Source organism: Chiloscyllium plagiosum, chromosome 3, assembly GCF_004010195.1.
Source record: "Chiloscyllium plagiosum isolate BGI_BamShark_2017 chromosome 3, ASM401019v2, whole genome shotgun sequence".
Taxonomy (NCBI): Eukaryota; Metazoa; Chordata; class Chondrichthyes; order Orectolobiformes; family Hemiscylliidae; genus Chiloscyllium; species Chiloscyllium plagiosum.
Window position 1 is genome coordinate 117505070 of NC_057712.1, and position 12227 is coordinate 117517296.

The window sequence follows — 12227 nt, forward strand, 5'->3', positions numbered from 1 at the left end:
TTCTCCCAGCCTCCTGCAGCAGCGTCCCGATGTGGTGTTCCCCCAGCCTCCCACAGTGGCCTCCCGGTGTGGCATATTCCCAGCCTCCTGCAGTGGCCTCCCGATGTGGCATATTCCCAGCCTCCCGCAGTGGCCTCCCGGTGTGGCATATTCCCAACCTCCTGCAGTGGCCTCCCGGTGTGGCATATTCTCAGCCTCCCGCAGCAGCCTCCTGGTGTGGCATTCTCCCAGCCTCCTGCAGCAGCCTCCTGGTGTGGCATTCTCCCAGCCTCCCGCAGCAGCCTCCTGGTGTGGCATTCTCCCAGCCTCCCGCAGTGGGCTCTTGGTGTGGTGTTCTCCCAGCCTCCTGCAGTGGGCTCCTGGTGTGGTGTTCTCCTAGCCTCCCACAGTGGGCTACCAGTGTGGCAGGGCAACCTCCTGGCTTGGCGCAGCGCGCTCCCGGTGTGGCATGTCAAGGCGCGGTGTGGAGCCTGGGTCTGGTCTGGACTGGAAGCTAAGTGCCAGCATGGTCTGCTATATTGAACTCTTTTTGCTAATGCTGGAGATTGTATTTCTTGTAACGAAAGAAGCTGTGCCTAGGTACTTTATATTTAAATCAGCGCTGTAATTGGCAACATATAAATCTTTCTCTATACTCATTGAGTAAATGTGCCAACAAAGGCTATTCTAGTTCTGAGGAGGGGTCACCTGACCTTAAACATTAACTCTGAATTCTCTCCACAGATGCTGCCAAGCCTTTTGAGCTTTTGGTACTGTGGATCCACCCACAGCAGGTGGACTGCAGTGGTTCAAGAAGGCAGCTCACCACCATCTTCTCAAGGGCAACTAGGGATGGGTTATAAATACTGGCCTAGCCAGCAATGCCCATATCTCGCAAATGATTATGAAGAAGGCTCTCTGGTATGGAGAGACTGTCTTATAAGCCAGGTTAAACAGCTTGGAACTCTGCTCTGTGGAGTTTAGAAGAATGGGAGATGATCTCATTCAGACATAGCAGACTCTTAAGGGGTCTGACAGGGTAAATGCTGAGAGGATGTTTCCCCTCTTGGAAGAGTCTAGAACCAGAGGGTGCCAATTTAAGACTGAGCTGAGGAGGAATTTCTTCTCTCGGAGGGTTGTGAGTCTTTGGAATTCCTTGCCACAGAGAGCTGTGAGAGCAGAGTCCTTGTGTATATTTAAGGCTGAGATAGGTTCTTGATCAGTTGGAGGATCAATGGTCATGGGGAAAGGGAAGGAATGTTATAGACTCACTGCAGTGTAGATACAGTCCATTTGGCCCATCTAGTCTACCCGCCATAGAGCATATCATCCAGTCCCACACTGCTATCTCCAAAACTCCACACTTACCATGACTATTCCACTTAGCCTACGCATCCCTGGATACTACAGGCAATTTACTATGTCCAGTCCACCTAACCTGTGCATGTTTGGACTGTGGGAGGAAACCAGTTCTCGTGGTGAAAACCGCACAGACATTGGGAGAATGTGCAAACTCCACACCCCAGGGGGTGACTCAATCATCCCAGGCTGGAGTCAAGGCCAGGTTCCTGGCACTGTGAGCAGCAGTGCTAAACTACTGAGCTACCATGCTGCCCTTGTTGGATCAGCCATGATCCTATTGGATGGCGGAACAGGCTCGTGGACACAACCACTCCACTCCTGTTCATATTTCTTATGATCTTATGGTTTATGGGATGTAGGCTTACACTGGCATGAATGACATTTATTGCCCATCCCCAAGTCCTTGAACTGTGGCTTGCTATGACCGCTTTAAAGTGCAGTTTGGTGTGAACCACATTGCTGTTGGTCTGGAGGCACATGTAGGCCAAAGCATATGAGTATGGCAGATTTCCATCCATAAAGGGCATTAACTTTTTCATTTCATTCAAGGGATGTGACCATCACTAGCTGGATTAGCATATATTGCTCATCCCTATATGCTCCTGAGAAGGTAAACCTCTCGAAACAGTGCAGTCCATTTCATGTAGGTACCTACACAATCACATTAGGAAGGGAATTCCAGGATTTTGGCCAAATTACACTGAAGAAACAGTGATATGTTTCCAAGTTAGAATGGTGATATGGAGGGGAACATGCCCTCCAATATTGGGTTTCCATGTACCTGCTGCCCTTGTTCTTCTAGATTGTAGAGTTTGTAAGATTGGATGCTGCATTCTAAGGAACTGGGTGACTTGTTGAAGTGCATCTTGTGGATAATATACACTGCTGCCACTGAGCGTCGATGGTCAAGGGAGTGAATGTTTGTGGAAATCGTGCCAATCAAGTCATGGATGATGTCAAGCTTCTTAAGTGTTGTTGGAACTGTACTCATCCAGGTAAATGGGGATTATTCTATCATATTCCTGCCTTGCATTTGTATGGCACAAATGTTACATGTCATTTTACAGTCCAGGCCTGGATATTATCCAGGTCTTGCTGCAATTAGATATGGATTGCTTCATTATCTGAGGAGTCATGAATTGTGCTGAGTATTGTACAGTTATTGGTGAATATCCCTATTTCCGATCTTTTGATGGAGGGGAGCATGAAGTGGAGATGTTTGCCGATGATTGTGCAATGTTCAGCACCATTTATAACTCCTACTTAATATTTCCCACTTTGTATTCCAACATATGTGTTTAATGCATGTTCCCAGTCTGTTTCTTCTCACGGTTGCAACGGTTGCAAATCTTATTTGTTTAGGTTATTCTGATTAACGTGAGTAAGTGAATGTCATCTGAGGGACAGTTTCAGGGTCAGTTGTGTTTGTCTCCAGGTCCAAGAATGATCATTTTGGGTTGGGTATGAGAAAGCTCGTAATCCAAACATCTTATGACTTAATAAATAGGAATCCGCTTCAACCATACACATATTGCTTGTTCGTATTTCGGTTCATAATGCAATACTTTGATGTTCACTGAGTAGCAGGAAGTTTGTTCACAATTACAGATCCCAACCAGGCAAGTCAGTAGTTCAGCTGTGTGGTTAGGAGAAGGAACTGAGCAAACACTAGATGCTTCCCGACAGTGAGGGAGAGAAATCAGAGGCTGAGTCATCGTGGGCTGGTTCTTACAAATGTTTTCCGGCAATCAGTTGAAGAAGGACCCTGCTAAAGTTAGGAAAAGACAACCAAGACAATTTTCTTCTTTCTAATTATCTTTCCTAATTTTCTCCAACCTTTGTTTCCTCCTCTGTACTCTTGAAACTCTCCCTCAATGGATTCAATCTCGAAAATTGCAACTGCCCCAATGTTTCCGAAAAGGTTAGGTTGTTTGTAGTTGGTGAGAGCTGAAAATGTGTTGCTGGAAAAGCGCAGCAGGTCAGGCAGCATCCAGGGAACAGGAGAATCGACGTTTTTGACTGAAACAATGTGGGGGAGGGGAAATGAGGAAACTGGTGAAATCCGAGTTCATCCCTTGTGGTTGGAGGGTTCCTAGGCGGAAGATGAGGCGCTCTTCCTCCAACCCTCATGTTGTTGTGGTCTGGCAATGGAGGAGTCCAAAGACCTGCATATCCTTGGTGGAGTGGGAGGGGGAGTTGAAGCGTTGAGCCACAGGGTGGTTGGGTTGGTTGGTCCGGGTGTCCCAGAGGTGTTCTCTGAAACGCTCCGCAAGTAGCCTGGTGAGAGTCAACAGGCTTTTTAACTGAAGGACAGTGAGCTGTACTCAATTCTGTCATTACACAATGTTCACAAATGTATTCTTACAGCAAGCATTAGCATAAAATAGTTCATCTACAATTTCCATTAATAATCTATTAATAATGTAAGACATATGCCAAGTAACTGCAAATAGGCTAAAGGAGGGAGTTATTGAGAACTTTGGTTAAAGATGTGGGCTTTGAGTATATTTCAGTGATGGGGCTTTGCAAAGTAATGGCATGAAGGCAATTGAAAGTTCTGCCGCATCAGAACAATACTGAAATAAAAATACAGAACTGCTGGAAATCTGAAACAAAAACAGAAAGTGCTGGAGAAACTCAGCAGGTCTCGTAGCATCTGTTAAGAGAAAAACAAAGTTTCAAATCCAGTGACTGTTCAACAGAACAGAAGTCTGTTTTTCTCTTGACAGATGCTGCCAGACCTGCTGAGTTTCTCCAGGATTTTCCATTTTGTTTCTGAGGGAGCACTGTACTGGCAGAGGTGCTGTCTGTGGCTGAAATGTTAGGCCAAGGTCCTGTTTGCATGGTGATTTCCAAATGAGCAATGCCGTTACACTCATTAAAGAATTCTCCCTGGTGCGATAGCCTTCAGATGGCAGTGGGTCATAACGTTTCAGCTCTGTGGCTGTCCTGTGAACTCACGATGTATTGTCATAGGTTGTCAGTCTGCTTTTCACACAGTGCTCCAGAAGCTCTGCAAATTCTTGGCCACAACAAAATTGAGATTGTCCAGTAGGACAACAGAGTGTCACACCACTGGTGCATCCAGACATTGAGGCAGGGAAGATTTTTCTGATGTCAAAATAGCTTTTCCACTTCAACTGTGGAACAATCCCTTATTTTCCACCCTGACTCAGTAAGGCTCAGAATGATTATCACACTCCTTAGATCAACTACAACCCCAGGCCAAATTTGACAGAGTTCACACCCTCTGCATCTTCTCTTTAGCTGAAACACTATATTCTGCATTTTATTCTATCACCTTGATGTGTTTACTTAAGGTATGATTTATCTGGATAGCATGCAAAAAAATATTTTCACTCTATCTCAGTAAATATGATAATAATAAATCAAATCAAATCAAATCAAACACCCAAAACCTCACCGTACCTGTTTTCTCCAGCTGCATGACCTGTCAAATGTTTTGAGAATTTCCTATTGTTCTTACTGTCCTAGTCGTATTCAAGAGTCTAACTTTCTGTGTATCTCAGCAAGCTTCCAAGTGGCAAAAGGCTTTTGGCAGCTGCACTGGTTCACCTGGTTAGGGCAGTGAGTGGTTGAGTCATGCAGGCAAGGAAAGTCCCTCTTCCAACCCTTGCCCTACATGGTATCAGCCAATCTCCAAGAGATACTTAAGTGTCTGCCTCCAGATGTAGGAAGAAGAAAGGCAATCAGGGTTCGTGGTACTCCTCACCAAGGCCAATGGGGCTGAATTAGCTTTAATATTTTATGACTCTGTAATTTCAACAGGGGTCAACCAAATAAATTTTGTGAATATATGCATTTATAATCAAGGCTACAGCACTGGGCTAGCTGGACAAGTCTGATCTCATTTTTATTTCACAGGATTGTTGAATTTAATTCATGACGTTTGCCTTCTTTTTCTAACCATGAATATATCAAACCGCCAGTGAGGGAGGCTGGAGTCGCTGCAATTCAGTCAATGTTACATTTAATTGAATTTAAAGGGGAAGGCAATGGTCTAGTGGTATTATTGCTGGACTGTTAACCCAGAGAGCCAGATCATGTTCTGGGGTACTGGGTTTGAATCCTGTCACAGCACGGTGGCTCAGTGGTTAGCACTGCTGCCTCACAGTGCCAGGGACCCAGGTTTGGTCCCAGCCTTGGGTTTCCTCCGGGTGCACTGGTTTCCCCCCACAGTCCAAAAGTGTGCAGGTTAGGTGAATTGGCTATTCTAAATTAACCATCGTGTTCTGGGATGTGTAGGTTAGGTGCATTAGTCAGGGGGAAATGTGTAGAGTAACAGGGTTACTCTTCAAATGGTTGATGTGGACTTGATGGGCTGAAGGGCCTGTTTCCACACTGTCAGGATTCTGTAAGTAAGAAGATAGTGGAATTTGAATTCAATAATAAAACAGTCTGGAATTACCATGTGTTAAAATCGAATTTTTCAGGCTATTTTAAAGGTTCAATTTATGGGGTTGACTATAACTCAGGCACTAGTTTTGAGGGGTTGAAATTCATGCTGCAGTTCGAAATACCATATTATTAGCAGAAGTTGATTTGATTGCTCAACCAGTACCAAGTAAAGAAGAATAACACAATGAATTACGGTAAAGGTAATTACCAGATAAAGGCAAGAGAAACAAGAATGAATTACTAGCAGGAGATTTTATTTATACAGACCGGTAGGAAAATTTAACATGTCAAATGTTCATCGAAATACTGCAAAATTACACGGTTCAACATTGTCATGGCCTGATATAATGGCACACTTAAAATGAAACATTTATTAAACTCTGAATGTGTAAGTATCTTGAACTTTCCCGTCAAATTCTTCCGTTTCCCTCTCATTTACTCTCATCTATAATGAACCTCTGCAACATTAACAAATTTGTCAAAGAATTAAAGATATATGTAGCTAATATATCTCACTTTTCTTCAGGTATAATAGCATAATTAAAATGATAAACTTTTTAACAATATTAACTTTTGGATATATAATGAACAAAGTGCAATAAATACTGATAGACTTAGTCCCGGTCTGAATGAATGAATGAATCAGAACGTGCTAGAGCAAACCAAGTGGGCTTAGTAGGGTTATGAATGAATGAATGGATAAATAGAGATGCAATATAGTCAAAGAATGATGAGTAGAGTTACCGGTATGAATGAATGAATGCGATTTTGTTGACGTGGGTTAGTGGGAACATGCAGTTTCCTTTGTAAGAAGTTTATATTGCGATATACAGTAGTAGGGTTGACTTTTACACGAGATGTATGGAAAATACAAGATTTGTTTGGCCAAAAATAAGGGGTTGACTTTTACATGAGATCAACTTTTATACAAGTATATACGGTAGGTGTCTACTAATAACCATGAATTCATTGTCAATTGTCAGGGAAAACCCATCTAGTTCACTAATGTCCTTTAGGAAGGAAAACTGCCATCCTTACCTGGTCTGGACTACATGCAACTACCCTGAGCAATGTGGTTGACTCTTAAATGTCATCTGGGCAATTAGAGATGGGCTATAAATGCTGCCTATCCAGAGGTGCCAAGCACTGGCCAGTCCACAGCACGTGGAATTACATCCTATCAAAGGTGGAAGGAGTCAATTGAACAGGGCACACTGCTATTAAAGAAAATAGAAAGTGAAAATCTACTGACAGCTGGTGGGGTGAAGGTGTGGGAGACCAGGTTTGTAATTTACAAATCTTATATTTTTACTTTGTTTGCTCTGTTAAAATTCTGTAAGATTCATCCTATGGAGGTATTGAATACAGGTAAAGGCAAGAAATCATCTAAGTAATCTCTTTTGTATCTCCAGGTTCCTTAATGCGATCATTAGCTCCAATCCCTTTAACTACTGAGGTGTGAATCTCTGGCATTACATCCTTAAATATCTCTGCCTCTGCAACTCTCTCTCTCTTCCCGTAGGATGCACCTTAGAGCCTACCTCTTCTATTAAGCTTATGGGCATCTTTCCCAGTTTTCCAACTTTTTACTCCACAACAATGTTTGTCTAATTTGCTACTGTGAGGTGCCAGGGCATGTTTATTCTTTTTCAAAGATGCTATCAAAAACACAGATTTCAGTTGTTGAGAAGAATCGTTTTGCTAAAAGGATTTTATTAATAACATTATTAAATTGATTATTAGATGATTTAAGGTCAGCTGAATAGTGTGCAGACATATTTTACCCAACCATCATTATCATGATTATTATGGTGAGCTGAATAGGGGACAAACCAACTCTTGTTTCAAGTACATGTAACGAATTATATTGTATAGTTTTATTCTAAATCAATAACAAAAATGTGTTTGAGATTAAACCTTCAGCATTTGATGGAAAAAGTGACATTTCACAATAAGTCACTTCCTGCTTTGGCTTGATAAATCTGACACTGTAATCTGTCATTGCTATTTTAATGAGAGTCATGGAAAGGAATGTGCTGCAGAACATATTTCCAGCATCTGCCTAATCGTGAAAACATCTGGTTCTCCCCAACTCCCCAATGCCTTGGTGAGTAAGTCTATCATAAGTTGTAGAACTGAGGCACACAGGCCAAGAAGATTCACAGTTGCAACCTACTGTATATTGAATGATCAAACCTCATCTTGGGGTAGAGGGGCGTTAGGGAGTTGCTTGGGAAGCTATAGTTTGTTCTCAGTGTGGGATTATAGAGGGGAAAGGAAAATAAGCAGATAAGATTGACAGTTAGGAAAAGGCAGTCTGCTCCATCAAACTGAAGGGACAGTGCCAGTGCCAACACAAGCAAAAAATGTTGTGGAAAATTTCTCATCCGTGATTCCTACTTTTGTCCCCCAATTCCCTGGCCATTGCACATCAAGCAATGAAAGTATGGCAGGAGGAATTAAAATCCCATACCTATGCTTGACTGGTTCACTTTTCAGGTGAAGGGAAGGATACATTAAAATGAAGATAAATGAAATGCTTTAGAGGATAGAAGGATATAATCTGTTTGGTGGTGGTCTTTGCACTGAGAGAGGTTTAGCGTTGTACAATGGAGCCAGATATTAACTAATTAGAATTACATAAGGGTACAATCCAGACTGAGTGTGACCTCTCTCTCCACAGTGAAAAAAACTTGAGCGTATTTGTGCTGGATTACTCAGGGTTTTAAAAAAAAATCTCAATAATACAAATAGAGTACAGGCTTGTTTCTAACAGGAATACGATTCATAAAATGGGTTTGTAGCAACTCTGAGGTGGTACATTGTTACTTTGATTCATCTCATTTTTAATTCCCTCTCTTAATGCACTGTTGCTGTGCCTTGGACTGTGAAGCTGTATCAAATTCCCATCCATTTAGAGTTATGGAGTCATAGAGAGGTACAGCACAGAAACAGATCCTTTTTTCCAACTCATCCATGTCAACCAGATATCCTAAATAAATCTAGTCCCTTTGCCAGCATTTGGCCCATACCCCTCTAAATCCTTTCTACTCATATACCCATCCAGATGCCTTTTAAATGCTGTCATTGTGCCAGCCTCCATCACTTCCTCTGGTAGCTCATTCCGTACACACACCACCCTCTGCATGAAAAAAATTGCCCCCTTAAGTCTTTCCTCCCTCATCTTAAACCATAGGCCCTCTAGTTCTGGACTCCCCTACCCTGGGGAAAAAAACGTAACTATTCACCCTTTTCATGTTCCTCATGATTTTATAAACCTCTACAAAGGTCACCCCTCAGCTTCTGATGCTGAGCCCCAGCCTATTCAGTCTCTCCCGATAGCTCAAACCTTCCAAACCTGACAACATCCTTGTTAATCTTTTCTGAACCCTTTCAAGTTTAACAACATCTTTCTTATCGCTAAGAGACCAGAATTGAACACAATATTCCAAGAATGGCCTAACCAATGCCGTGTAGGGGCAACATCTATGACTCTATTAACATGACCTCCCAATTACTGTACTGACCAATAAAGGCTTTCTTCACTACCCTGTCTCCCTGTGACTCCACTTTCACAGATCTGTCCACCTGTACTCCAAGGTCCCTTTGTTCAGCAGCCCTCCCCAGGACCTTACCATTATGTGTATAGGGCCTGCTCTGATTTGCTCTACCAAAATGTAGCACCTCACTTAATGATGATGAAGTCAATGCAGCAGTAGTAGGTATTACAGGACTTGTTATACTGTATGATATTATTTGTTTCAGAGTTCAATTTTATTTTTCCATGTCCCAACCCACATTATCTGCTCTCCATTAACCAAGCCCTGTTTTGTTAACTAAGAGAATGGGGAGCAGACCCTCCAGCCATGACTTTATTTGATGGCAGAGCATGCTTGAGCAGTGAACCAATCTACTTCTTCTCCTAATTCCTATTTTCCTATGAGATCATATTTCCCGGATCCCACCTAATGCCTCTGTTCACCCAGCTTTCAGGAGATGTTTGAGACACTCAGTCCTCGCCTTTTTTTTCTCCTTTTACATGTGACAATAGGATGCTGTGACATACCTTCATGCGTTTTGCTTAATATCATCTTTCCCCAGTCGGACTGCCTTCTTCCCTGCACTCTTCCCACCATGTCCAAAACATGAAAAGGAGTAGTTTGGGGTAGGTCAGGGGGAATTAAATGAAGTGTTCATTTCTGATGCAGTAATATTGTAATAATCATTGTCTCTACCTCATAAGACAGAGAAGATAAATACTTTTACATTTTAAAAACATTCAGCAAGCCCATTCAAACAGCAAGCAATGAAATCCAAAATTGCATGGATTACAACATTGGTTCGCGGTGTGTGGAATTTTGGGTCAGGTTTATGGAAAATATCAATGGCCTACAGAGAGTTAATCGATCCTCAGTGCTTGTTGCTTTCTGTCTCCGAATGGGGAGATGATAGCACACTAATAATGTCACTGAAATGGTAATTCAGAGCCCCAGACTCAAGTTCTGGTGACATGGGTTCAAATCCCACCATGGACTTGGTGGAATTTAAATTTAATCAATTAAATCTGGAATATAAACATAGATGCAGTAAGGATGACCCATCGATCCATTATCAATTGTCATGAAAACCCATCTGGTTCACTGAAGTCCTTACCTAGCCAAACCTACATGTGACTCTAGACACAGGGCAACATGATTGACTCTTAACTGTGTTCTGAAATGGCCTAACGAGCCATGTAGTTCAAAGACAAATCGGGCAGGTATCAAATGGTAGCCTTGTCAGTGACACCCCACGTCCCGTGTAAGAGTAAAGAAAAATATTGTGAACCACAGCCATTGACTCCATATCTCATTGTTTTGTGGTTCAAAGTTGGCTGTATATGACCAAGTGCCAGTCAGTCTTAAGGTTATTTATTTTATTTAAATTTTTTAAAAAATTGTTTTCATTTGCAAATAAATGTTGGTGATTCATCCTGTAGGTGGTTGTGCGTGAGCTTTTAGCTCAATACGCAAGACAGTACGAAGAGAAGCCTGTGATTGGACTGCTGCGAAACTGGACTGCTGCTGTCGCTGACAGTTTCAGAACCAGGTAGACTTTTTACAGCTAATGGGAATGAAGACAAAGTTTTTTTTTGAGTGGTAGGCGCCTTGTCCTTGGGGCTTCTTGCTGCTATCATTACAGACTGTGAAGCTTGCTCTTAAAACTCTTCCAGCTACAGACTAATGTAATCCACCCAGCTTTCAATCACACTGCTTACTCTGTGAGTAGGCTGAGAGGTTTATCCATATTTCTGCCTCAACTGTATGAGCAGCATTGATACCAGAATGATGCTTCGGACAAAAGTGTAATAAATTCTGATTGCTGGAAATCCGAAACAGAAAAGGAATCTTAGATCTACAGGCTGGAGACAAAAAGTTGTACCACCTCAAACAATATTTTGTCTAAAGTTTTGAGAAAAGCAAATAAGCTATGAAAGGCTGTAAAGGTGTCCAGTTTAAATATGAAAGCCACTTGTTGATCTTCTTTAATTAAATATAACATATACAAGAATTAATGATTGGCTCATATTGATGTTAAGGCATAATATATTTGAAAGAAACTGAAATATTGTATTGTTACATTATTTGTGAAGAAATAGGAATTAATTATTATAAAAATGCATATCCATAATGTCTCATTTACTGTTACATTACAATCAGATGACAACAATGAGATAGTCCACTGCCCATGCAGAGAGCAGCAAGAGATGTAGATACTGAAGCACAGGCATTTTGGGTCTAGGAGTGTGATTATCCTGAACTACTGAGGGCTGGACAATTTGGCGCCAAATCTCTCTTCAAATATTGAAACTTAGAACATAGAACATAGAACAGTACAGCACAGAACAGGCTGGTCAACCCATGATGTTGTGCCGACCATTGATCCTCATGTGAGGTAAACCTAATGTACGACCTCTCAAATTTCTGTGACCATATACATGTCCAACAGTCTCTTAAATATTCCCAAGACCTCGTTTCCACAACTGCTGCTGGCAACGCATTCCATGCTCTCACAACTCTCTACGTAAAAAACCCACCTCTGACATCCCCTCTATACTTTCCGCCAAACAGCTTAAAACTATGATCCCTCGTGTTAACAATTTCTGCCCTGGGAAAATGTTTCTGGTCATCAACTCTATCTATGCCTCTCATTATCTTGTACACCTCAATTAGGTCCCCTCTCTTCCTTTTTTTCCAATGAAAAAAGTTCGAGCCCAGTCAACCTCTCTTCGTAAGATAAGCCCTCCATTCCAGGCAGCATCCTGGTAAACCTCCTCTGAACCCTCTCCAAAGCATCCAAATCCTTCCTATAATAGGGCGACCAGAACTGGACACAGTATTCCAAGTGTGGTCTAACCAAAGTTTTATAGAGCTGCAACAAGATCTCATGACTCTTAAACTCAATCCCCCTGTTAATGAAAGCCAAAA

General features: G+C 42.0%; 1 protein-coding gene across 1 annotated transcript in view; it reads left to right on the forward strand.

The window, feature by feature from the left end:
- acoxl (acyl-CoA oxidase-like) overlaps positions 1–12227 on the forward strand; it is a 390645-nt gene that overhangs the window by 292436 nt on the left and 85982 nt on the right. Inside the window, exon 14 of the mRNA XM_043687180.1 lies at positions 10739–10848. Within this exon, the coding sequence (XP_043543115.1) occupies positions 10739–10848 (110 nt within the window). The remainder of the gene's footprint in view (positions 1–10738; positions 10849–12227) is intronic.